General features: G+C 39.3%; 2 protein-coding genes and 1 non-coding gene across 7 annotated transcripts in view; all 3 read right to left on the reverse strand.

The window, feature by feature from the left end:
* Positions 1 to 459: 459 nt before the first annotated feature.
* LOC109964023 (fibropellin-1) lies at positions 460 to 11,733 on the reverse strand. Of its 5 annotated transcripts, none has more exons than XM_020607030.1 (22): positions 11,549 to 11,733; positions 10,971 to 11,108; positions 10,793 to 10,859; positions 10,537 to 10,710; positions 10,050 to 10,175; positions 9,766 to 9,906; positions 9,251 to 9,376; positions 8,912 to 8,944; positions 8,566 to 8,688; positions 8,238 to 8,360; positions 7,378 to 7,500; positions 6,975 to 7,097; positions 6,127 to 6,252; positions 5,739 to 5,867; positions 5,502 to 5,594; positions 4,130 to 4,225; positions 3,697 to 3,792; positions 3,339 to 3,434; positions 2,489 to 2,600; positions 1,535 to 1,666; positions 1,097 to 1,213; positions 460 to 759 (listed from the first exon to the last, which is right to left on the reverse strand). In XM_020607030.1, exons 2-22 carry the CDS (start codon positions 11,097 to 11,099, stop codon positions 681 to 683), a joined length of 2,364 nt encoding a protein of 787 aa, XP_020462686.1. In that variant the 5' UTR covers positions 11,100 to 11,108; positions 11,549 to 11,733; the 3' UTR covers positions 460 to 680. The 5 variants fall into 5 exon arrangements, with proteins under 5 accessions (XP_020462686.1, XP_020462687.1, XP_020462685.1 ...); XM_020607031.1 differs by having other exon boundaries at positions 1,535 to 1,640; positions 2,499 to 2,600; positions 10,537 to 10,713; XM_020607029.1 differs by having other exon boundaries at positions 10,537 to 10,713.
* Positions 11,734 to 12,187: 454 nt separating this feature from the next.
* On the reverse strand, positions 12,188 to 12,260 carry trnaa-agc (transfer RNA alanine (anticodon AGC)). Its single transcript has one exon. It is a non-coding gene; the product is annotated as a tRNA-Ala (tRNA).
* Positions 12,261 to 13,187: 927 nt separating this feature from the next.
* ghrhrl (growth hormone releasing hormone receptor, like) overlaps positions 13,188 to 26,592 on the reverse strand; it is a 22,019-nt gene continuing 8,614 nt past the window's right edge. The window contains exons 2-13 of the mRNA XM_020606994.1: positions 24,100 to 24,205; positions 22,905 to 23,012; positions 22,110 to 22,201; positions 21,196 to 21,299; positions 20,004 to 20,136; positions 19,691 to 19,841; positions 18,524 to 18,584; positions 18,071 to 18,140; positions 17,683 to 17,774; positions 16,795 to 16,924; positions 15,763 to 15,804; positions 13,188 to 14,246 (exon numbers count right to left, since the gene is read on the reverse strand). Of these exons, the coding sequence (XP_020462650.1) occupies positions 14,145 to 14,246; positions 15,763 to 15,804; positions 16,795 to 16,924; positions 17,683 to 17,774; positions 18,071 to 18,140; positions 18,524 to 18,584; positions 19,691 to 19,841; positions 20,004 to 20,136; positions 21,196 to 21,299; positions 22,110 to 22,201; positions 22,905 to 23,012; positions 24,100 to 24,205 (1,191 nt within the window). The 3' untranslated portion in view covers positions 13,188 to 14,144. The remainder of the gene's footprint in view (positions 14,247 to 15,762; positions 15,805 to 16,794; positions 16,925 to 17,682; positions 17,775 to 18,070; positions 18,141 to 18,523; positions 18,585 to 19,690; positions 19,842 to 20,003; positions 20,137 to 21,195; positions 21,300 to 22,109; positions 22,202 to 22,904; positions 23,013 to 24,099; positions 24,206 to 26,592) is intronic.

Raw genomic sequence — 26,592 nt, forward strand, 5'->3', positions numbered from 1 at the left:
TACTGTAAAACGCATTCATGAACCTCTGTGCAGGTGAGAAGGCAGACATCAGTACTACACAGTGATAAGGAAGCACTGCAGTTCTTTTATACCAGTTTAAACTGGAGCAAATAAAATGTACACAGAGTACTGCTATTGTGAGCTAACATGATTACATTTAGCTTTAATTAGAAATGGTCAGGCCCTATCATTCAAGCTCAATAATATGTCCAGTAAATGTGTGATAGTTTATTCTTACTGGGAATATTCCTTGATGTGAACTGTACAAACTTTCACCTACAGTCATTATGATTAGGCATTCGCTGACACAAATTCACCGATTGTAATAATAACACTAACACTGACACCATTATGAAAAAGACAACAAATGTAACATTTAATAACTTTGAACTGCCATATACAAACACTACAATTATGAATCCATTGTAGATTTTATATACCAAAGGAGAAAAAGATAATTGCCCACACACATCAGAGACTAAATAAACAGCCTTTATGATACAATCATGTGTCCATTTCATTTCAACAGAGAGGCTTGATTTAATGGTGAAACTGGCCTCAGAGAAGCCACAACACCCTCAGTTACATTTCATTTTACAGTTAACAGACTGCCTCATTGTGCTTCTTGTGTGTTGCCCAAAATGTTGTCTAGTGTGTGACGTTTCCTTGTGACAAGGAGCTCACCTGCTCTTCCTCTCTGGACACTGGATTTTATAGCCCACCCTGTAGGCTTGCACATACACACGTGCCTGGTTTATCCTGGAAGCACAACCACACAGCAGACACAGCTTTGTCTCACTGAATTGTAATTATACTGTGATGTAATTAAACATTTTTACAACAGTTAAAATTTTGGTCCACAAATGCTACTCTAACACATCTATATTTACTGAAATCTATTTATCAGTACTTTTATGATGTGCTTTTAAGTATTATTTCAGTAAGTACTGCATATAGAAGAGTAGATGAGAGGAAAGTTCTCTGAAATCCATTTATTTTTCTGTGGCTGACACTAAACAATCCTGTATTAAACCACCACACTGCTACTTCAACCAAATGACACCCACTCTGAGAATGTAGTAAGAACACAGGTAACCTGTATTTAGTGCAGAGCTGAACTCCCAGAGGTCCACAGCGGTCAACATAACTCTCCCTAGAGGCTTTTCTCACCGCACGGGCCATACCAACCACCATGGTGACCACAGGGCATGTCCTAGTGCACAATGAAACAAACACACAAATCCATGAGAATAATGAACTGTATATTAATTAGCAGGTCTATGCTTGGCGGTTGAACAAGTAACTGAATGACAGTAATGATTATGTCTGAAAAAGAGTCACTTTTGACCTGTATTGTTGTTTTAAAGCAGAAACAGTTTTTGTTCTTCTTGCTACACACATTTAAAAGACATTTGACCTTCAAAACAAACAGAAATGACAAAGCAATATCACTGTTTTTTTGCTTTACACTAATTATCTTGAATCTAGGCTTGTTTGTTGCTCCGCAGCTGCTGTTGTCATCCTTCATACTCACAGTCTCTCACAGCGCAGGCCAGCAGTGCCCTCTGGACAGGTACAGGTGTTGCGAGGGCTGCAGGTGGCTCCGTGTTGGCAGGGTGGCACGCAGGGTGTGGTCACCGCTGCAGACACAGCACACAGCAAGAGTCTTAATGTAAAGAGAAGACAAAGGTCTTTCACACACAAATACATTTGTCTGTCTATTATGAGAAGAACACTCATTGACATAATGCATTCCCTAGCCACGTTCCTTCATCTAAATATCACAACTAAATGTCTAACACCCAACCTGTACTTAAACTCTAACCTAAACCAAATTCTAACCATAACCCTAAAACCAAGTCTTGATGAGACTATCCTCCTGTAACATCCAGCATACTGTAGGTGCCAACAGGGTATTACGATGAAATGTTACATGTTGGTGACATCTAGCGACCGCTATTAATTATAACATGAGGAAAAGAGCAAGTATATACAGACTCAAAGATCACATTAGGTGGATGGCTAGGTTTTTGTGCCTAAATCTAGCTAATAATTTTTGTTCTTAAACCAAAACTAACTTTTTCCTAAACCTAACCAGGTAGTTTTTGCCAAATCAGAAGTGTTTTGTGTGGCAAAACCTAATGAAACTCTGACCGTTTCATAATCATGGCATCATATTTATGACAGTTTCCAAGATGATGAAGTTCCAGTAGCTTGCCTGCTAGCTAGCCATCACATTTATGTTTCCATGACAACAAAGGTCCATAAAGCTTGTTAGTGTGAAGTATGTTGTCTTTAATTTTGGTGGGATTGTTTCAATTTCTCCCATAACTGTAGGAGCACTATTTAATGGTATGCCCCTATGGGTCGTATGACAGGGAAAGGACAAATGTCCATATGGGTCGTATAGGTTGGAGGACTTGTTGAGAAATGTACATAGAACGATGGTTTCAAACTAAAATTCATAGAAAGACATGTACATACACACCCAGACTGACCCGTTTCACAGGAGTTTCCAGTAAATCCTTTGGTGCAGTGGCACCTGTTGAAGCCCACACACACACCACCATTCTGACAAGGTTTTTGACACTGAACAGGCTCTGAAGGTGTCAGAGAGGAGAAAAAATAAACAGAATCAGCATTCCATCACAGCACATCTCTACAACATAGTCTACACACACTGAACATTAACTAATGATAGAATTTCACAGAACATCTATTAAATTTTAGGTTGTAAATCCAGCACCCTTTGAAAAGATAGACATGCATCAACTTTAGCTCTTACAGACTCTGCTATTGCTCTAGTATCTACCTGGTGAACTGCTCATCATAACGCAGTAGTTCCCAAACTTTCTGGCTTGTGACCAATTCAAACTAATGCCCAACAGTTTGTGGGCATTTGCTTGGTCTAAAAATAATTGTTAAAAAAATGCCCATCGCAAGTTATGAGAACTAAAGATGGCTTATTCAAAATGCTTATTTTGACTAGACAAAATGAAGATATTCAGTTTTTTATCACATAAGACAAAGAAAAGCAGGAAATCTTCACATTCGAATGCCTGGAACCAGAAAATATTTGGCAGTTTAGTTTGAAAATCACTGCAACCTTTAAACAGTTGTCAAAGTAACTAATTGCTTGCTGCTTTGTGTACCTTGTGCAATAATGGATCAATTCACATGACTATATTTTACTGGCAGTTACTGACTATTACATTGCTTCATAAGTTTTAATAAACTGAAAGATGGGTTAAACTGGGTTGTGTATAAAATGCTTGCTTCCTTTAATATTACAGTTTTATAACAATGGACAAATGCAGTGACAAGGTGTGTAATCTCACCTATCTGACAACGAGCTCCTTGCCATCCAGCAACACACGTGCATTTGTTGACATCCACACAGCTTCCCCCATTTTGACATGCAGGAGTGCACAAGGCTACAAAACAGATACACATACAGAGGCAGAGGTACTGTAGGTCTATGTAGGAATTTACACTTGTAATATAGTTATCCAGTCCACAGATGAGCTTTTTTTGTTTTTCCCATCAAGGTTTGAGCCATATTTTACCAGGCAGAGCTCCTAACATGCCTGGAAACAGGGAGGGAGACCTGACAGGCATCTACTGTAGCTACAACCCAGAAGCACCTGCATGCCTGTTGTAGCTGATGCCAGATGTGTTGATGGTTTTGTTACTCACGCAAGAGGCACTGGGGTCCAGTATAGTCAAAGGGACACTGGCAGGTATCAGGCCCCACACAGCGACCACCGTTTGCACAGGGCAGCTCACACAAAGCTGAGAAATACACAGGGAAAGTCAAAGCAGGACAACAAAAGAATTATAATTTTTAACTGTAGGTTAAATCAGCCTGGGTGTCAGGTGATCATTACATTAATCCACACAAATACTGGGAAAAAAAACCTTGGACAATAAAATGTATCATTTTATATACTAGGCTAACACAAATTGTACAAAAGTGTACAGATCATGTTTAATTTAATGATTCTTTGATAGATTAACTTGTTGTGTCAGTTTTAATCAAATCAGGGCCACCTGACTGCAAATTACCAGGCTGCCTTCTGTTACAAAACTGTGGTAGTCTTGATTAACCTTCATGTCAGAGATGATCTACCTGTGTGGCAACCTGTTCCTGTCCAGCCAGCAGGACACAAACACTTGTTCCAGCGCATACAGGAACCTCCATGGGCACAGGGCGGAGAGCACATGGCTGAAACACATGACCAACATGGACATCATTCACTTTCATTCACGCAACAAGAATGTTAGGCTTTGCATACCAACATACTGACTCCCAGTCTGGGTTCTCTAATCACCATCTTTGAAAATCAAGTCTCAATATTAAACTCAGAAAACATATGCAAATGAAACAGAGACAGACACAAAAACAATCTGTAGATTTTATATTGAGGTGAAACTTTAAAGATGATTTTTTGTGAGGCTTTTTTATTCCTCGATATTCTGTCTGCAGGACTCTAATATTATGTAGAACTGTCACAGATATATGTGAATATGACATTTCATATTAGAGTCTCATCTCTCTGATCCTTTCAGTCATTTTCATGGCATATACATCTGAAACCTTTGAGATATGATGCCTCCTTGCCATCTCCCTACTCATGATCATGAACAGATCAGCTAGTGTTAAAGAACTGTTACTAATAGCGTGTTTTGTTTTTATTTATCTGTGGGTTGGGATGAGATTTACAACTCTTCATCCTGTGATGATGGCTCTTACTAATATAATTTCATTCAAACTAAATGCATAAGAGCTAATGATGGTTCTGATGCCAGGTAATGCTTAAAACAGCAATGATTCTCTCACTGTGTACAGGCTTTTTGAGACTCAGCACCAACTTGTCAACAGTCTCAGTCACTGACTGTATAAATATGGATGATGCCTCTCCACTATACAAAAGTGAAGCCAAAATATTGTGAAGCCAAACTGTTGTGAAAACAGTGGTTGCCATCTTTGCAACCAGACCCTGCGCAGTAGTGGCCGAGTGGTTGAGTAACATATCAGGCCGCCAATCAAAGTTGTCCAATCATACGAAACCCACCCCTTTTATACCATCAAATGACTTAATAAAAACATCTTTACTAGAAAAATGACCACTTGTGATATATCTACCAAAAATGACAGAAATCACCTCTGGGGAAAATGTATCTGATTTGTACTTTGAGTTTTTAGTTTGGCTCATGTCCCATCCACTAAAGGAGGCAGGATTTATGACCTACAGTGCAACCAGCCACCAGGGTGGAGATTGAGTCGCAGTGGCTTTAGTTCTGGGAGCTGTCATGGCATCCATATTTTAATACAGTTGATAGTTTCACTGCAGAGAGCCAAGTACATATAATACCAATTCATTATCTCGTTATTAAGAACCCAACCACCATCTTAGATAATGTACTGGCACTAATACTACCAGAATATTACCATGACACTAACATCTCCATGTTATTCACGTACAAGTTGAAGTTTATACCTGAGCAGCCTACACCAGGGTATCCTGGAGGACAGTCACAGCTGTTTGGGGCAACACACACCCCATAGTTCTGACATGTAGGGACACAAACAGCTGCAAAGGGAGGAAACTTCATCAACATAACTTCATATTTTTAATCCTGTATAAAAACCTGAATAAAGCCGTTATTTTTGCTCACTGTTGTTTTTTTTCAGATTTATTCAACAGAGGGAATGAGATGCATGCTGTTTAACTCACGCTGGCATTTAGTGAGGTCGTCTGTTCGAACTTCATACCCCTCCCTGCAGGTGCAGTTAAACCCACCAGGATGGTTCACACAGAGCTGCTCGCAACCTCCATTTGTAAAGTCCCCACACTCATTTATATCTCATGATGAAAAAAAAAACAGAGGGAGAGTTAAAGAGCAAATCACTTTATAAGACAGTCTGTTTATTTCTCTTCAGAAAGAACGACCAGGGAAACTTTGTTGTGTGCATGGGCAACAAGTTTTTGAGGCCCTTTTATCCCCCAGCTGATTTACTTTTTTTACCAATATATGTTTTTAAAATAAAAAAGCCCATCAAACTTTGACCAAGAATTCATATCGAATAACAGAAACAAAATGGCAGTGAAAATTAAGCCTCACCCTCGCAGCTCCTCAGGTCCTCGTCTAACTTCCAGCCTGTTCGACAGCTGCACTGGGCGTGACCCTCAGCGCTCATGGTACATATGTGGTCACACCCACCATTTCTCAGCTTACAAGATGTAATGTCTGCTCAAGTGAGAAAGAAATGAGACTAAGTGATTTTAACAATGTTTATCATGGAACTGAAAAGATTTATTAGTCGATTGATAGAAGGATAATCTGAAAGTGTCTGTCCCTTTTCAAGCAAAAATGCCAAAAACTATCAGAGCCTGTCCAGCTTCTAAATTGCAAAGTTTGCTTATTTCTTAACAGACTGAATATCTTTAGATAAACAAGATATCTGACATATTATAGGCCAAATGATTAAAAGAGTTTATTTGCAGAAAATAAGAATAATTTTTAAAAAATCAGTAGTTGAGGTCCTAATTTTGTACATCTAAGATGTTAAGTTATATGAGTTGTATATACATTTTTAAAATCACGGACTATCTTACTCATTAAACTAGAAGCTGTTCTTCTCAGAAACACAGTTGCTGAGCATAATTTGCCAGAACTACTATTTGTAGCAGGTATACCCATACATTTATATGAGACCTATATTGTTAGAATGACTAGTCTGTGTATGTGGAGCATTTTTAACATCAACATATCTGTCAAATTAATCGTGCTATCCGGGCTACAGTGAGATGTTCCATTTGGAAAACAAAAACTAATGAGACCATGTAAAAATAGTCTGGCTTGCTATTTGTGAAGTTTATAAACTTTAAACAGGTGCATGTGTCATTGCTTAGTGAAAATCGAACAGTAATATACATGTTTGAACTTAGACAATGCGATGAGGGACTCACTGCTACAGGTGAGGTTGTCTGTGGCTAACAGAAGAGGAGGAGGGCAGTTGCAAGTGTGTCCTCCAGGAGAGTTGGTGCAGGTGTGAGAGCAGCCACCATTCTGGAGTTTACATTCATCAATGTCTGAGTGGGTGCATACACAGAGACACAAGGTAAACAACTTTTTGGAAGCCCCTTTGTTTTTCTTGTGCAACAGATTCCAAACTGAGTCTGGCCTGCCCTCTCTTCCTGAATGTCTGGGTTAGAAAAGATGCACACAAACAAACACCAACACTCACACAATGAGGCTGTGAGATACCATATTCATAGTCGGTTTTGTCTCGTCTGCATAATGATGCTCAGTTTGTTTAAACAACTGAAAATTAGTGGGTAAACATCAGTAAGAAGTAAATGAGTGACTGACCCACACAGGTACGGCCGTCAATATGAAGTTGGTAGCCGGGCCGGCAGGAGCAGTGGAAAGATCCCAGAGTGTTGGCGCAAATGTGCTCACAGGTCCCATTCGATGCCAAACACTCATCCACATCTGGGGGACCAGAAACATTTAGTTCAGCAACAGTTTTGACATGGAAAACCCTGGCTCCGTGTAAAGGGCTCAGTCAGACTTGGGTGGTCACTATATGAAATTCACTTTAGCACTTGTTTCAACAAGCTTGGAGGACCAGGCGAGTGTGCTTTGCAGCAGAGGACAAAGCAATAAGTGGCAGCCTTGGATGAAGGAGCTAAAACTTCCATTGACTTTTAAGGATGACATGCTGCCTTCTACTGGTGAGATGCAGGGTGACAGTGAACTCCACCTAAATAAAACTTAGGGAAAAGACTCATTTTATAGGAACAAAGGCTTCAAATTCTTTCAGAGGCTGCAGTGGTAATTTAAATTTGTTAATATTTCTTCACAGTATAGTAACATTTAAACTATTATATTTGAACTATTATATGAGAATTCATACCACTTGTCTCCACACAAGAGACCCTATAGCTTACCTTAGCATAATGATTAAAAGGAGAGGGAAACATCAAGCCTGACTCTGTCAAAAGATTTAAAAAAAATCCACCTACTAGCATCAACGTCCACAGTGTCTGTAAACAAAGACAAGCTTCACCCTGGTGTGAGGTGAGGTGAGCAGTGGACCTCACAGTGCTGCCATGCATTGTTTGTATGACACAAGTATCACTGGCAAGCACTTAGTGATAGTGAGCACTACTAGTGGCACACGCATATGGAAAACAAAAACACACATAGAGTACATCCTGCTTACCCACCAAAACAAGAGTGTCCATCTCCATCAAAGCCTGGGTAGCATTGGCAAAAATATGATCCAATGATATTGCTACACCGAGCATTGGTATCACAGCCGTGAGCACCTGATGTACATTCATTCTCATCTAGAAAGAGAGCGTGCACAAACATTTTTTTAAACCAGACCCAAAACTCACTTCATTTCTATTCAGTGAACATTGTTCTGCCTCTCGGGAGAATTTTAATGGAAGGCATAACAGCAAGCATTAAAGCACTTGCATACAGGGAAGCTAATCTCATCTACAAGAAACAGACTTTTCCCAGGGAGGGACGTCGGCACTAATTGCTTACCTTCACAGTGTGTGCCGTTTCCCCGGTAACCTGGTTGACAAACACACTTGTAGCTCCCAAGCGTGTTCTCACACACACCCTGACCATCACACACTGCAGGACTCTCCAAACATTCATCCACATCTGGGACAGAGATGAGGAACAGAGCAACAGGGTGGTACAAACAGTGCATGACCTTTTCATTGACTTATTGCTCTGTGATCATTTGAAAGGAAACATGTCATTGCCAATTAAAAAGCAAACGTGCAATGCATCTCTTTAATTTGACTATGAGCAGAGTTATTTCAAATTAGGCTTATGATTTAGGGAGCAGCATGTGTTAAGCATTGAAAGCAAAGCATCATACCTTGACACACAGTGTAGTCTGGACACTCAGGACCTGTAGAGGGGCAGAGATCAGCAGAAGAGCCACACAGATAACAGAGGGGACATGTAAAAAAGAAAGTGAATAGAGCATTGGGAAGATTTTAGAGGAAATGAGTCATTAAAGGAAAGGTGGCCAGAAAACAAAAGCAAGGAGTAATAACAAAGCATCCAGGTTAAATTTATCCATCTTTGCAAAGCCTACCTTCCTGTCAGCACAAGTTATTAACTTTGGGGCAACTCTGGTGAAATATAGGCACTCAGAACACCAGATCAAATCTGGACATCAGTCGTGTCCAGTTGTGGTGAACGACAGACTTACCAACACAGGTGGGGGGCTGTGCTCTGAAGCCCTGCTGGCACTGGCAAACAAAACTACCAGGAGTGTTTATGCACACATTTCCCAGCTCACGGCGACACTGCTCCTCGAAGCTGCACTCATCCACATCTACAAAGGCGATAAACGAAGCATTATGAGTATGAAACTTTCAATTCACTCATGCCATTTGTTTGTCCTGTGTAAATTTTTCAGTGTGAGGTACATCCATCAGGCTCACCCTGTATGGTTTATAAAAGCATGTGAGTTTTTTTTCTGCAATTGCTGTTTTTCATTCTGTTAGTATAATTATTTGTTGCAGGTAGACTGCAGTAGGAATGAGATTAAGTTAGTTTTGTTTAAATTTTAACAAGAAGAAGTTTGTGTTTTCCATTTCTTGTCACTGTATTTGCTCTGAATATAGAGCACATACTACAGTAGACAAAGTCCTTCTAAACATTCAGTACATTTTCACTCCACATTCCCTGAACATACATACCAGACATCAACATCAGCCTCACCTACACAGCGTTGGCCATTTGGCTCCATTACATATCCTAAAGGACATGAGCAAGTGAAGGAGCCAGCAGTGTTTTTGCATTCAGTGTCACTCTGACAGGGTTGCAGGCCTGTCACTGCAGCCAGAGCACATTCGTCCACATCTGTAAAATCCATATGGCACACATGTACTGTGACTGTACTACTGAACGGTACAGATAATAATTTCTCAATCTCTCCTTCCAACATGCTCTCACACAAATACAGTATATCCTCTGTGCATCATACAAAACAGATGCTGACAAACCTTGGCACCCTCCAGCACCCATCAGGTAACCACGGAGACAGCTACATGAGTAAGAGCCAGGGGTATTAATGCAGCTGGCATGGAGACCACATGGTGCAGACCCTTCTCCATCACACTCATCAACATCTGTCAGGTAGACACAAGATAATACACTGCTTCTAACTGATTCACTGCATGCAAATAAGCAAATAAGCAAAGGAAAGGAAACACATTCAGCTGTCAAGGTGTAACATGGTATATTTATTGATAATATTAATTACAGAATGGTAATATTAAATGCATAATTGTTTTAGTCTAGCTGAGAGAAATGCTAGCCTTCTTCTCATGGCTGATACAGCTAATTAAGGCCACATTTGCATTAACACAAAATAAACATTTTTGTTTTCCTGTAGATGTCTGAAATAATTTTTCCTTTGCCCTTTTACTCAGTTTTGTTACACAGAACACTTAAGTTCCGGTTACTGCAGCTAATTCTGGCCCTTCTCACCTTTACACTCTGCAGCTCCCTCCAGAGTGAAGCCCACAGGGCAGGTACAGTTGTCACCGTCCTTGACCATGCTGGGCACACAGCTGCAGCCAGTGCTGCCCTCCAGCATCAACTGGTTTCCTGGACACTGAGGAGCAAGACTGGGGCCAGGAGAAACTGTGGCAATCGAAGGAGCTGCTAATGTCAAAGAAAAAGGGCAGTTTTTGGAGAAACTAAAAGGAAAAGAAACCAAAAAGAAACAGCATTAAAAACTCACATGTGGTAAGCATGTGGCTTGGTATAGGTTCAGGAAGACTTCCAACAGCATTCTTGGTAACCTGATTCTAAAAGAGCAACAAAACGAGTTTCATTAATTAATGTCATCACATCCAAAAAAGGACATCTGTAGTGTGGAAAAGTGAACAAGGGATTTTCTTAAGTTGATGGTCACTGGCCTGGCTTTTGATGAACTCTGCCTCTGCCTGTTTCAGAATTTCGATTTCAGTTTCCTCAGAGCTGCTCAGAGGTTGGGCCATAGACAAAACCAGCAGCAGGGCTGACAGGAGAGTCCAGAGGGGAGTCATCACCTGAGTCTGAGTCAGAGCAGGAGAAGATGTGTTTGCTGAGCCATCATCAAGCCAAAAAACTATATATCACAGAGCTTAATAAGGGATAAAATGAGACATTACCGAGAGTATGGGGCGATTACTGTTAAAGGGGCTCTGTGTAGCAGTCATGCAGTGCATGTCTAGGCAGGCAAAACAAGAGAGGGTAAAGCGCCCTGTTATTAAGTTAACCCCCCCCAGGGGCTGTCTGCACAGAACAAAAGAAACCTAAAGGAGCTGGAGCTGCTAGCTTCTTGTTCTACATAAATTTAGTTGTGTGCGTTAAATTACTGTAATTAATAAAAAGAAAATTTAGCAACGATGTTTGTGTAAAACCGTTGCGACATGAAACCCCATAAAGACTGCACTACATAGTGAGGCGATAGGTAAGTTGGGTTCAAGTAATACACTCGTTTTAGCTCACTTACCCGGGTTAGATATACGCGCACTTGAAAACGGGCTTGTGTTACCAGGAGATTGATGAATAGATTTCCAGATGTCAAAAGGCGCTTCTTCTTCTTCGTCTTCTTCTTCTCCTCCAGTTGCGCGTGCAGCTCTGTAGTCTGGGGCTAAACGCTGCAGCAACGACTCCACATCCTGTCCAGGAACTCTGCACTTCCCACTCTACCAAAAAACAAAAAGGGGAGAGGCCCACAGGCTGCCTGCTTTGGACCCTGACTTGGGGGGTCATAAACCAGTTAGGGAATACTGATTGCACTAGAAGTTCATAGGAAGCTTTTACTCCGGTAGAACTGTAATACCGACAGACTGCAGCTGTTTAAGTTCAAAAGTAGCAGTCCCTTGGGGGCCTGTTGTGTTATTTCTGTGGACATCTCTACCACTTCGCTTTGTGACTGGAGACAAAGTATGAGATAAATAAAGTAACTGAAATGTTGAACCCGGAGCCTGATCATAATAATAATAACCTGTATTTGGCCAAGTATGATATTCAAACAAAGAATTTGTTTCTGTTACAGAACCAAGGTAGACATCTGTGGCGCCAACTCACACCGATAACTCTGACCAATGGGGGCAACGTAGGGGTTCAATGTCTCAAAACGACTGCATGGAGGATGCGGGCATCGATCCCGCTACCTCTCGCATGCTAAGCGAGCGCTCTACCATTTGAGCTAATCCCCCGCGATAACAGCTTATATAAAGATGGGGTGTCCCCTCCGTGTCTTCTAACACACTCCCGCCTGCATAGTCTCCAGCTTCACGCCGCCTGACTGCTTTGCCTCCTGTCAGCCCAACGAAGCCTCCCTGTCCCGTCCACAACCTGCTCTGCATCTGTCCCGTTTAATACCTGCCCTGCCTTCGTTCCCCTCTCTCCTCCACCTAGTATCCGTTCCTTGTGTATCAAATAAACTCCTTTTGTGTCCAACTCCTGTGTGTCTGCCTATTGGGTCCACCAGTTACCTGCCCTCGTATGACAGTATAAAAGATAGGGTTATTATCTGTCTAAAATCTGCATTGTAAATGAATCAGACAAATATTGGCTTATTGTTAAGAAACAAAACGGATTAATTAAATTTTATCTTATGAAGCAAACATAAATACATTTAAAACATAATTTCAACTGTTTTAATTACATACTCAACTTTAAGATTCAAGTCATGAACATTATTTTTCCTAAAAATGTTCTTTAAATAAATAGAATTCCAGCATGAGCACATGTTATATCCAATCACCTCAGTGGGTTTCATGGCTTTAGGTTTTGTTTGTTTTTTTAATCACTGACTGTCAACTTATGTTATGGTCTCTGGTGATGGACATTACAGAGACACAAGAGTACAAATGTTTATGCTATCGTTTGCAGGAGGGTGTTATTTTTATGAGACATTATAACATCACAGACAGAGACACAAGAAAAACAGCAACACCCAAATACAGCAACAAAGAAATGTGGCTTAAGAAATCTATAAACAGTCTGACAGCAACTGTTTAAGGTAATTTTTCATTTATATAAAAGAAACTTCACTGTGTATTTGATATATTTATTGATCTATAAATAAAGAAAATATAAAGGTAAACAATAATAGTGTTTTCTTCCAAGGAGAGGTCTAATACAATTTTGGTAATTATGGTTAAAATATCTCCAATTTTCCATTCTTTATATCACAATGTAGTTTAAAGCACTGAAAGCACGGCTACATTTTAATTTTTAGATATTTAAACTTATTACAATAGTTTATCTTTCCCATGTTTTCCAGCCCTGTTCTGAATATGAGCTGGCAGTGGAGATTTCCTTTCTATTAGTAGAGCTGACAAAACACAACACACTACACTGAATTTATCCTTTACAATATACAGTGAGAGGTTTTTACAAGTGAGGACCAGTGCTGCAGTTTTAATTCCAACCCACCACTGAACCATTAAGTTCAATAAATACAAAGACCACAAAAAGCACAAACAACGTAACACATATGCTGAACAATTTGTAATGATCAATCAGCACTTCCCACAGTCTGAGATAATTTGACTATAAAGGAATATAATTGTATAACACAAATTAATATTATGAAAGTCATAATACACTCCAGCCTTTATGTGAGTTAGCTGAGTGGTGAATCCTCAGTGCGTCACTTGGCTACAACTTTCAGAACAGCACTAACTTAAACTTACTGTACTTTATTTTACTTGAGCATCTACATAGTGTCCACTGATATTTACAAGCATATCTTTGACACACGGACAAGATAATATGTAGATATGCTGGTTAAATCCAATATCCAATGAGTCATTGCTACTTGATGGTTGTCAGGCAAAGTTTCAAGCTCAGTAAAAGGATCATTCTTTAATTTTACAAATGCATATGACAGAAGATGTGTTGCGATATGTTTATAAAGAATCATGGGATTTCCGAAACATTCTCTATGGCAAAGTTCACCTCAGTTTCTCGGTTCTGGCCTCTGGTATTGTGCGTACTATGGACCATTAGAGACAATGACATGCACAGAGGGAATCCTCTGTGAAAGTACAGTGAAGTTGTACAGGAAGAAGGTGATGGCACAGCAGGTCACTCTAGAAGGGTGTGTCCATCTGGCTGCCCTTTGCAGCAGGTGGCACCACCCCATAACTTATCTCCTGCCACCTCAGCCACTGCATGTGGACCTCTTTCTGGACCTGTAAAAACACAAACATCAGGACACAAAAATGCAACATTTGGCTGTTCACACACTAGTAAGACAATGCTAGTAAGATGATATTAGTTTTTATTATTATTATTATTAGATTATATTAGTTTAAATCATTATGTTTTCTCATCTCATATGTTTATGTCTATGGTTATGCAACACTGCAATATAATATACTTAAAGCAATATCTTGCCATTTTGGGAACTACATGTAATGTGTCTGCCTTCTTGTGAAAACAAAGATTAGAAAATCAATGCCACTCTTACCTTTCAGTTAAATATAAGGCTTTCACCCAGGTTAGGTTACACTGGGTGGAATAGCTACACTGTAAAACATCACTGAGGAGTTTAGTGAAATCATCTTAATGAAAATGTATCGTTCCTTTCACATTCATTCAACATGTCTAGTTTTAATTTTCAATCTTTTTTTTTAAACAAAGACCATTTCTGAATTTATAAACATTAGTTGTTGTCACCTCAGATATTTTGAATTGAAATGAGGTGAATGTATGACCTGGTGAGAGTTTACTCAACTCAGTAACATTTATAAGACAGATATTGTTACTGTTAAACAGAGCTAGGCTTCTCTGTTTCTAGTCTTTATGCTAAGCTAACTAGCTGCTGGCTGTAGCCTCATATTTCACAGAGAGAGATGAGTTGCAATATTCTTATGTAGCTCTCAGCAACAAAGCAATAAGCATTACCCCAAAATGTTCAACAATTCATTTAACTTTAAAAACAAGACCTAGCTCAATGTTTGTTCTTGCAAAATTTAAGTCATTTATTTGATATTAATTAAGGTAGCAAGGTATAATTAGATTTATTATTGGGGTACCACTGAAACATCAGAACAATATTTACTGATAAACCACAGCTGTAAATTCAGCATTTTCATCTACTAGAGGATGTTGATTTAGATTGCATGAACAAATCCATTAGTCTGTTTGATAATTCAGTTCAAGTATTACCCATGTGGCCCTAAAGCACCTAACAGATGAACAGGGTTTTTCAGTTTCTACGCAGTGAATGTAAGACACACACTGCTGTTGCCCTTAGACTGTCTGAGTTGGTCTCACATTAACTTTGGTGAGCACATACTGTGTGTCCTTGGGATCCTTTTCCTATGCACTGGAGGGAAGAGAAGTGTTAGTTTTGCACAGCTGCGGCTCAGGATGTAGAGCCTGCTGTCTCCTAACCACATGGTTGGTGGTTTGATTCCTAGCTTCTCTGGTCCGTGTGTCAAAGTGTCCTTGAGCAAGACACTGAACTGGGCAAACAGTGTGACAGTGCTCTGAGTATATTGCAATGCACTGTAAAGCATTTTACAAATATGACTTTATTTACCAATTAATTTTGTATTTTAAGCCCTGAAAGCTCTAAACCTCTCACCCCTTGCTGGTGTATGATCAATGCCCAGTTTTATTATGCAACGGAGCTGTAAATCCTTTGTGTAATTGTTGAATATGTTATAGTAAATGCTTGAGAGTGGTGTGGCTTGTACTAACCTCTTGATTGAGAAAGCAATAGAGAATTGCCACAAGGAGCCCCTGTAAGACAGATGGCTGAAATCATTAACATTTAGTCCCCATCATTGACAGGATACTCATGTAGAGATAGCTTAAATGCCACACACAGATGAGAGTTGACGGGTTGAAGAATGAGAATTAAAAACAAGTCTGGAAAATCAATTATGTTTTGTGCACACAGCCAGAAAACAAGAGCGGAATAATAAATGGTTTAGATCCACATCTCAGTAATATACTGCTGTAAATACAAGCTGAGCTGGAGCTGTAAACCCTGCTGCCTTTGCTTTCATATTTCCAATAAACATGCTGGATGAAACTGGTCTTTTTTCTTTCACCTCTTTGGTCAATAAAGCCTTTGCTACAGCTACACAGGAACTTTAGTTACTAGTAGGTACTTCACACTTCTGAGCCTAATTCAATCGACTTTTCAAAAGGAAGCATTACAGGCTCAAAATCCCCTTTGCAGGTCTATCTGGCAAACCAGCTTGTACCAGAGGAAGTCACCTGACTTTTTCCTCACATCTGTGGCAGCTGCAAACACCCTGTGCCAAACTTCTCTCACATTCCCAACACAGCACTGCTAAGCCCCTTTCCAATACTTATCTTAACTATAAATTGTCAATCAAGGTGTTTCAAGTGTATGACCTATTTTTGGAATCTAGTGTTAAATCTGCTGCTCTGTTTAACAATCCCTTACATGAACTGTAAAAACTCTGCAGATCCCCTGACTTTTCCTCTAGTGCCAGCATCAGATCAAATCCTTGGTTTCTAACCAAAAACCTGCAAATGACATTCCCGTTAGCACCACCTGTGCTTTGTTATTACTCGCAATTAGCAACTGTTATCACCGGCATCATAATCATACAAACAACACATGAGGGCGTTACAAGATACATTATATTAAGAGATTCCATTATCTGTATGGGTTAGTCTGTGTGTTTTCAGGGTATTTGAGCATATACAATACATTGCTGTCAGAATACTGAGTGTTTATACAGTGCATGTATGTACCTGGAAGGATCCCAAGCAGAGCTCAATACAGAAGCGCAGGTTAACATTGAAGTAGTTGGGCAGAAAATTGAAGAACATGTAGTGCGTACCAAACAAAGGGATGAGCAGGAGAGTGGACTTAGTCAGGCGTCTGTTGCACAGAAGCAAAGAAACAGGATACAGGAGGTGAAGCTACTTGAGATTAACAATTTATTGTACATCTCATGTGAATGGTGCATCATGGGTGCAGACACGTTAATCATCAGTGTGCGTATGTGTGAGCCAGTCAGAACACAGCTTTTGTTAATGAGTGAAAAGACAATAGCAGGTACAAAACTAAAAGCGATGCTATTAAAATAGGAGTTCAGATGTCATTTTTCTTATGTGTAGGTGAACATTATCTGCTTCAACTGAGTGCAGCATCACTTAACCTACCTTTGGTATGTCTAAGATCCAGTTATGCATGATGTTCCTGAACACGTCTGTTCAATTAGTGAGCTTATTTTAATTAGAGAGTTGAAAAGCTTCTTGGGAGATGAAAAGATAGACTTGGACAGACTGACTAGTTTGTGGTTGAATGAAGAGCATATTGCCCACTGAAGTGTATCAACAGTTTTAACACAAGTTCACAATCTTTCAAAACAACAAAAACATATTTGAAAATGTGTCCATCAGACTGAAAAAAAACTGTTCAAGATAAACAAGTCACACTGACACAGCTTTGAAAATTCAGCACCGTGTGAGCAAAAGATGAAAGCTAAAGTTGATAAAAGCACATCTCAAACCTAAAAAATGCTTACAGTTGGTCAAAATATACTTCTTTCTCTGTTTTCAAATTGCAGTAATGACTAAAATAGAAGATACAGTACGCTCACATTATGTCAGCAACTGTGTCAGCGGCTAAATCACCTGTACTGAGAGGAGGTATTGAACTGGATTAGCCGAGAATTCAGCTTCTGTATTAGGATTCTGATGATGTTCATGAAGAGCATAAAATTGACCTGTTGACAGGAACGGCAAGAATGAAAAGTTATTAAAAAAAAGTTCAGCTTTATTGTGGTAGATCTTTGATTAGATGTCAAGACAACAATATGGGAAGTCATGTGTGTACTGTTACTGGCCAAGACTGGCTGTTGACTTACTATTCTAACGTGTACAAAACAGCTTTTTAAAAAAATGCTTTTTCTGTTATTTTCACTAAAAAGAAAGTAAACAATTTGCACAACTATCTATAATTAGCTAAGTGCATAATTAACAGTCAACATTTTGTTTGCTTCAGTACAATGGGAGCTTTTACCGTTATAGACACAGTAATTGGTCCTTTGATGATCCACCAATAGGGTGAGTCCTCGTTGATGTCCCAGCATCTGTGTGGAAAGACATTTTTTAAATGTGCAGTTTAGTCAGTCTGCAGGAGTTATCTTCAAGTATAATGCAAGATGAAGTCAAATGACCATAGAATAAAAATAATCCCCTAACAAACAACAAATAGTGGTGAGTACAAGATAAATTATTAAGTAGCTCATAAAAGTAAAAACAGAAAAATGTACCTTAAAATTTCCTCCTTTACTTTCTCATCAAACACCTACACTGCATATGATAAAATTATTTCATCACCATGCGATGCTGTTGCTCTGTTACAGCCCTTACCTTTAGTTACAGTGGTGGTCATTGATAAATCATTGGCAGTTTGCTGTAAATATATATGAGAAATGATGGAGACTATATGGAGATGGTGATTTATACAAACTCTGTGTCCTCAAAATACACCCTGGATCCAATCCACAGGGTGATGAACAGCACAGGAACACCTGTGGAAAAGCAGGAGCCCAAAGCTAACATTAGTGAGATGCAATCAGTACACACTGAGTTGGCTGAATCATAATTAGACTGCCACCATTGTGTGAACCGGTTTCCTGAATGCTAATGTCTGCACTGATGTATGCAGCAAGGGTTCAAAGTAAATGTCATATTTCAAAGGCTATAGGAGTACACATGTACAGTTTACAAGACACAATACTAACAATACTACTGTGCATGTTCTCATCAGATTCTTGCGTCACTGGGACAAATTCCTGTACTTTCATTGTACGTGGCAAAGTGGTAGTTCGGTTCAGTTTGTTTGGTAATTACACTTGATGGCACTGAGCCAGGAGAGTTTCTGGCTGTATTAAAATAATAGGCTGGAGATGTTTGCTGATGGCAGGCTGTCTGCTTCTTGTTGTCCCTACAGACTGCTGTGAAAGTCCTTTGAAACGCATACTGCAGTAAGCCACAAATGAAAGTATAAGCTCAATACATTTAAAATCTGTAATCAGTATCAGGAAGATACGTGTTTCAATTTGTGCCAGTATGGCCCTCAACACTGTTCTCTTAAGACCACTGTGTGGCAGCAATGAGTAAATAAGGAGCACAGCCAAAGTTAGCTAAAGAAACCGATGTGTCTCATGTTTACACAAAATGAACAATTTGATTCATAATAATGCATGGTTTACTATTTCATAGAACTACGGGTTTATTTACTTTTTACATGTTTTTCAAATGTGCCACCTCTCTCTGATTAAGTGGCCCAGCATGGCCACCTCGTCCAAAATTTTCTAGATCCGCCACTGTTAGCATGTCACTACTGGTCACATAAAACTTTGAAATCTGGTTTGTTTCTCTTTCCTTAATTTGAAAGTGTAACTTGCCTTCAGACAACATGGATTTAATAGGCTACAGAGATGAATACTCAAGTATCTGTGAGTTATAACTCATTTTACAGTCCTTGCATCTATTTCCTACCATATTTAGAAAGCACCGCACTTTATTTTTCAGCCTTAGGGATATTATACTTTAATTGTGTGCTATCTCTATCTCAGTGGAACCAAACTCTACAGCTCAGCATAAGAAATGTCAGCAGGTCAAACTTTCTTACCCCATCCCAGCAGGCTGAAACTCCAGAGGCATCTACGGCTATGATAGGCCGAAAGCAGCAGGGAATTGAGGTAGAGTGCCTCCACCAGGAGCCAGAAAAAATTTGTCATTACACAATAGTGAGAGAAGACCACAGAGGCCTTACAAGCAAACTGTTCAAAAAACAGGAAGGAAAAGAAGGACAGAAAATGGTAAGGATTCATCAGAGGAGACATTCACACACATGAGGAAAGCAACACATAAACACAAGGACAGGGAAATCTGCCCAGAGGAACTTCTTATTACAACTAAAAACCTCTCATCCATTATCTTACTGTGGAAAGGGTACAGTGGTTTGTGTCGTCACTTGAGAACAGAGTAGTGTCCCTTATGAACACCCCCACAGCCTTCAGGATAAACGTAATGAAGAGCTGGATATGAATGAAGTTCCTGGCACAATGTAGCCTCCTGTTGAACAAGACAGGCAATGAAGTCAGTTTGGAGGCAAAAAGTGTGAAAAAAGTAATAGTTAAAAATGTGCTATAATATCTGAGGAACAAACACTGTGGTTAAGTTATGGAAGTGATGGTTGTGGGTGTTGTGGTATAATGTCAAGGTGATTTCATAATGAATAGACCAGCTGTAACCACACTCACCAGCTGGATAGAGAAAAAAAAGAAAACGTTAATTAAGGTATTGTATTTCTACATGCTCCTACTTCATCTGTGGGTGAGTGTGAGGAGACCCTTGACCTTATGTCAATCACTTGATAAGTGCACTATAGCACCTGTTAGGTCCACTACATGTCAAAGAGGGAAAATATTGGAGCTGAGAGGTCTGACACAGAGATAGACACAGTACTGTATGTAAGGGGAAATTATGATTTGTTTGTTTGTTTGGTTTAGGTTTCTTTCATTTGGTTGTTTTACATCATAACAACTGACTTCATAATAATTTTGTTCATTTTTCACTTTGCATTTTGGGTGAGTAGATCTAAAATGACTGCAAAAGAATTACATTATTTCTCTTCCTAAAATAAAAAATATGACATCCTGCAAAATATGTTTATTTGCTTTCTTGATGATAGCTTGCATTCTTGAAGATGAATATCTCTCCTATGAGTGTATGACCCTAAATATGAAGCTAGAGCAGGCAGGATTAGCCTACTAACCTGCTTACATAACTCCTCGTAAAAGTACAATTTAAAAATTTTACATTTATGTTTGTGTATGGGTTACAAAGTGGCAAACAGTACAATATGTAAATTAATAAAAATGTAGAAGTATTGGCTGCCAGACCTTTGTACTTCTGCTTTCAGTCTTTATGCTAAGCTAAGCTAATGATTTTCTTGCCCACAACTGGTGAGTGGGGTTTCATTATATCCAGGACTAAGTGCCTTTTTTTTGTACACTACATCGATACTGGAAAAATGCCTGGCTTGGTCTTGGGTTTACCAAAATTCACTAGTTACTGAGTCAGTCCTTTCTCTGGACAGCCAAAACTTATTTTAATGTAAGCTGCTCCTACCTGAAGAACAACAGGATCAGAACAGCAACGGCCAGTACTGCTAGAGAAATGCTGTAGCCAATGGTGTATATGAGCTTCACAGTGGCAAAGTATGACTGCTCTGTCTAAAAGCAAGACAAGGTGATTTTGTAAGACAGGACTTTAAAGTCAAACATCAAAGCTTTGCAAAATGCTGTCAGGATTCAAAATGAATGTAATGTCTCTAAATGAGGCAAAATTGCGGATACTTGTAAGCTTGAAACTTAACTGTACTAAAGAGATGACTGCAGCATAATGATAAAAAAAAAGGCTGTCTACTAGCGGTAAGACTGAACTAAGCAGACAGCTGAATCAACTCAACAAACAACATGGAAAAAACACTTAATTGCTTGTTTTTGAAGCCTTAAAATGTCCTTTTAAACTCAAGACAAAAGATGCAAGACACAAGTATTTGTCTCATAATTATCTTCCAAAAAACTGTTCAGTAAGAGTAAGCACGATTTTCTCTTTATGAAAAAGGATAATTTCAGCTATTATCACATGGATGACACTCGATTCACCTTCTGCTTCACAAAAGTATCTTCACAGCAGGCACATTTTTGTCGACTTTTGAGAGGCAGCAGAGCAGCAAGCCTATACATTTAAATCTGAACTACCCAAAAAGAAGCAAAGGCAGGTAACTGGGTAGCACTTTCACTTCAGACTGCAGATAGACTGCACAACAATTTCATCGAGTACCCCTTGAAACGTGGTACATTTTTCTTCTGTAATTTGGCTTTTTGATGGGTGTTCCTTCAGTGTATTTTGATTATTCTTCCTTTTTCTGTTGGTTTGTTCCTGCTGCTTCTCCCTCCATTTCTAATTTTCTCCCTCTGAGTCCAGAGTCACTCATTCCCCAGTCTGACATCTTTTTCTGCTGCATCTGCAGCTCTCACCTCAGGAATGTCATCATCCACACTGCAAGCGGAGTGGTATGCTGGGAAGGGACTGGACCAGCCTCCACTGGTGCAGTTACGGCTCACTGAGCCTGAGGTGAAAGGGATCAAGAATTCAGCTCAGCCATGAAGAGATTACCTTCAGAGCAGAATCACTATCAAGAAAAAACATATTCAAGGTAAAATAGCCATACTAGCGGTGGTGGTGCCAGCCCATTACTGTGGTTCAGACAGAATATCTCAACAACTACTGGATGAATTACAATGAAATCTGGTACAACCGTTCATGGTGTCCACAGGACAAATCCTAATGACTTTGCTGATCCTCTGCCTCTTACTGTATGGCTAAGCTGCTAGTATTGCCACTTTTTCTGTTATATATCCCCACATGTATGTCATTATTGTTTGCTCATTTGTTAAACACTTTCATGGGTTTCCTTATCGGCATGCAAAATGCAAACCAGATAATTTGCTTATTGAGTAAAAACTAATTTGATTGCAGTCTCCTGTGACAATATGGCATGCCTGGGCACTGAGAAGCAACATGAAACTAATTCATAGTACATAAAAAAACAAATAAGTAAATGAATGACTGAATCAATCAATAGATAAACTTTATGAACTCATCAGGATCACAAACACCCCTTTGCTTTCATTAGAACATCAGTTCAGCTTGATTTTGACTGACTGGCAAACATGCTGCTCTCATGATTATCTCCGCACCAACACCCCCACCCACCACCACACCACCCCAAACACCCTATATGTTCACCATGTGATCCTTCCTTAAGTCACCTGTGCTGTTTTTGAAGAGAGAGAACACTGCAGGACAAGCTTTGTGAACTGTTTCCCCAACAGCTGCAGGAGGCCAGCAGGTGACTGCATCCCAGAATGGCTGACAACCTTTTCAGAGGAGGATTAGAAGAATAAAGAAGATTTTAAAAAAGTAAGCATGTGCCTGTCAGGGCAGTTAAAAGATAAGACTGGTCATTTTCTATATTAACAGTATTTTCAATACTCCCTATACAGATAATAAAGCCAACAATGAATTGCCTCTACTCGCGGTTAGTATCCGTCATGGATCAGGTTGTTTGTCTGTACCACAGACCTCCATTGTTGTTCATAAATTATTAAAAACACGTTAGTGAAACATAGAGCTGCACTGGGTGACATGTTTCTTCATTAGTAAACCCCAGACCATGACGAGCTACCAGACTGTCAACAAAGCAGAGCGCTTGTGCAAGAGTTTACACATGTGTAGTTGACTGACTTGTGATAACTTCAGAAAATTATGGCCACTCAGAGCCTTTGGGACAACATAGTCAGGTCTGGGGTTTTGTAATGAAAACCAGTGTCATCCATTGCAGTGGTGTGTTTCCCTTATGTGTTTTTAATCGTTTTTGAACACCAGCGGAGGTCTGTCACACAGACGAACAAGCTACGCCAAGACTGATACACTGACAGACATTAACCATGAGTAGAAGCAATTCATTGTCAGTTTTAGTCTCTATGCTGTATGAGGATTGCTGAAAATGCTATATATATACAGAAGATGACTGACATTATACTTTAATAAAAGATGACAATGTGTGTATAAATGCCTATTTTTACACACTGTCATACACAACCTCTCAAAATGCAAACAATTTAAATATATACTTATGGCAATTCAGTAGAAGTAAATGGGGATATCATATACAATACAACATTCTTCAAAGCCATAGCATCCACCTCTGTGTATATGGTTAAGAGAAGAATGGGGGAGTGCTGTAACACTCCAGTCAATATTTCTCTTGAGATACTGTAAATTACATACATAAATCCTTATGTAACTAAATTTAATGGTGTGATCTCCTCACCCAGTGCATTTTTATTCTGCAGTTGAAACGCCATCAACAATCTGCCCTGAGATCTGTAAAGTATTTAGACTCTTGTACTTAATGTGAACATTTACCAATACTGCAGGGTAGTTTCACAATAGAAAACATACCTTCATTGATTCTATTGGCCTGCTCTGCAATGTACTGAAGACAGTGATGCTCCTCTTTCTGCAACTGAAATATGTACTCACATTCAGGGTGCAGGCTCGCTAAAACCTGCAGATAGAAAAGACAAAAAAAGGAGAGCGAGAGGAGAAAAGACATTTAGGCAGAGGATTCTGTGACCACTCAGTCTGTTAATTACATGAAAAGGGCATTTCATGTGTATGAAAAAATGCATGTCAGTGCAATTTGTAAAGGGCAGTGACTCATTTTGCACATATGCCTTACCTTTAGCAGGAAATACTTTTCCACTAAAAGGCTAATTTCCAATGCTGGCATTAAGCAAAATAATCTTTCACTACAGTGCACAGAGAGGGAAAGCTGGGACAATTTCAATGAATATGTTTCACTCTAAGAACACAGATGATTGTCTTGGCAGACAACACCGTTCACCTCCATCCATTTAGTGCCACTCAGAGATTCTTGCATTTGCCCCTCCTCATCCCTCCATTTCCTGATGTCAAAAAAATGAATTTGCATTTGGCATTGGTCTGACATTTATTTTAGACTGAAAAATAATGTAGATGTTGGAGGGTAACATGGGGAGAGGATAGGTGGTGAAAATACCAGTAAAGAGGACAGGAGTGTCATGACTCTGAGGTAATTATCCATTTGGCTGTACCTCTTTTAACTATGAGTGTGCATGTAGGTCAGGGCACTATAAGCTCAGTCTGCGCCAGTGAATATTTGCTTTATGTAAAAAATTACAAGGTTTAACCCTTGTGCTCTGTTCGGGTCTGTGGGACCCGGAGACACATGTCACCTTAAAAACAACAATATATATAAATGGTTATGAGCTGATATAATCTAACTTTTGTGAAAATGTATAAATATTGCAGTGCTGAGTTGGGCATCATGCATTTTTGAATACTGCAGCTAATACAGTGATGATGAACGATGTTGCTGACAATGACAGCTGTAGAGACATGACAGTTTTGAAAGGGGGGTGGGTTTTGACACAGTATGGATATGAATATTGAACATGTGTATTTGGCTTGGGTAAGGTCCACTAGTAGAGTTGGATTCCACATGACAGGAATGTCAAGAAAAGGTTTTTAAAAAAGGCAAACAGGCCAGAACTGAGTTTGAAAAATTCCTCTGCTGTTTTCTAGTTTGCAGTTAGACTCTGTGATCATGTTCATATCCACATATATTACTTTCTTATATATTATTTTCTTGCTAAAGCCTACGTTTTATAATGCAAATGATCACACATCATACTGCCTTGAGGAGTCAAGTGAAAAAGTCATCACCACCAAGTGAAAGTGAATTAAGTTCTCAGGTATAAAAATATATACTGATGTCAATGGTAAAAGTGATTTCGTCCTTATTATATTACAAATTAAATTTAATAATAAAAAGCCCATCTCTGAACCCACTGATCTGGTTGGTGGTGGGGCATTTGGTTTGGATAGGCCACACCACTATGGGTTAAATTCTTTTTTTTGTTTCTTTGTTTGTTTGGTTTGCTTTTTTATGCTGCTCAGTGGTTTGACTCTAAAGGTCAGAGCAGGTGTCTGGCTCTCGTTTGTGAGCTCTGACATACTGTTACAGTGTGTTTCCTGATTAAATGCCTTCCATGGTAATGATACTGTAATATCTATCTGCTACATTTTAATTTGCCAATATGGTATTACATTTCATTTCACTCTCTATATACAGTACAGTTTCATGTGTTACCACACTCTCTGATTTTTAAATACACTTTATATTGGCAAAACTAAAAACCACATGCTTCTATCTCTAAGATAGGCCAGGGCGAGGGGAGACATTGCGTTCCTGAGGTATGACTGACTAGTGACCAGACCTCGGAACCAGGATCCAGGACCCAGGACCAGCACGCCCAGGATGCCAAGACAAGGAGATGAAGGGGTCGCTGGACCCTCAGATGTATGAAGAGTCACGCAGGTATATCAATATCTGCGACGGCAGATGAGCGTTGAAACTAACAACAACAAGCATGAGCCATGTACGGAATGATGCAAGTGATTTGTTACAGAAATTAATAGATTTTGAGGGACTGGAGCTGGAACTGAACACTACTGGAGATACTGAAATTCATTATCGTGAACCGGACGAAGATTTTGACTCTGAAATAAATTTTTTAAAGTACTCTGAAAATAACTGCAAGTATTACACGGATGAGCAGTTTAACAGCAATGTTAAGACTGAGAACAAACTATCATTAATTCACTTTAATAGCAGAAGTTTATACGCAAACTTTCAGAGCATAAAACATTATCTTAGTAGTGTAAAACATTCTTTTAATATAATTGCTATTTCTGAAACATGGATTAAAAACTTTTATTACCAGAAGGTAGACAAAATGTCTAGGGTAGTTGATGAGTTATTGGAGTGTGTGATGGTTGAATTACTGTTGGAAAAAAAGAAGAATGTTGTGATAAGCTGTATCTACAGCGCACCTGGAGCAAGCATAAACA

The sequence above is a fragment of the Monopterus albus genome, unplaced genomic scaffold, assembly GCF_001952655.1.
Source record: "Monopterus albus unplaced genomic scaffold, M_albus_1.0 scaffold83.1, whole genome shotgun sequence".
NCBI classification, from domain to species: domain Eukaryota; kingdom Metazoa; phylum Chordata; class Actinopteri; order Synbranchiformes; family Synbranchidae; genus Monopterus; species Monopterus albus.

Bases quoted from the DNA above. Each gene is read 5' to 3' on its own strand.
- LOC109964023 (XM_020607029.1), bottom strand. From the start codon at position 11,099: ATGACTCCCCTCTGGACTCTCCTGTCAGCCCTGCTGCTGGTTTTGTCT. The intron at 8,945-9,250 runs GTAAGTCTGTCG...GCCCCTCTACAG, and splicing joins ACAGCCCCCCACCTGTGTTG to GTCCTGAGTGTCCAGACTAC. The intron at 760-1,096 runs GTTACCTGTGTT...TTGTGCTTCCAG, and splicing joins CAGCTCTGCACTAAATACAG to GATAAACCAGGCACGTGTGT.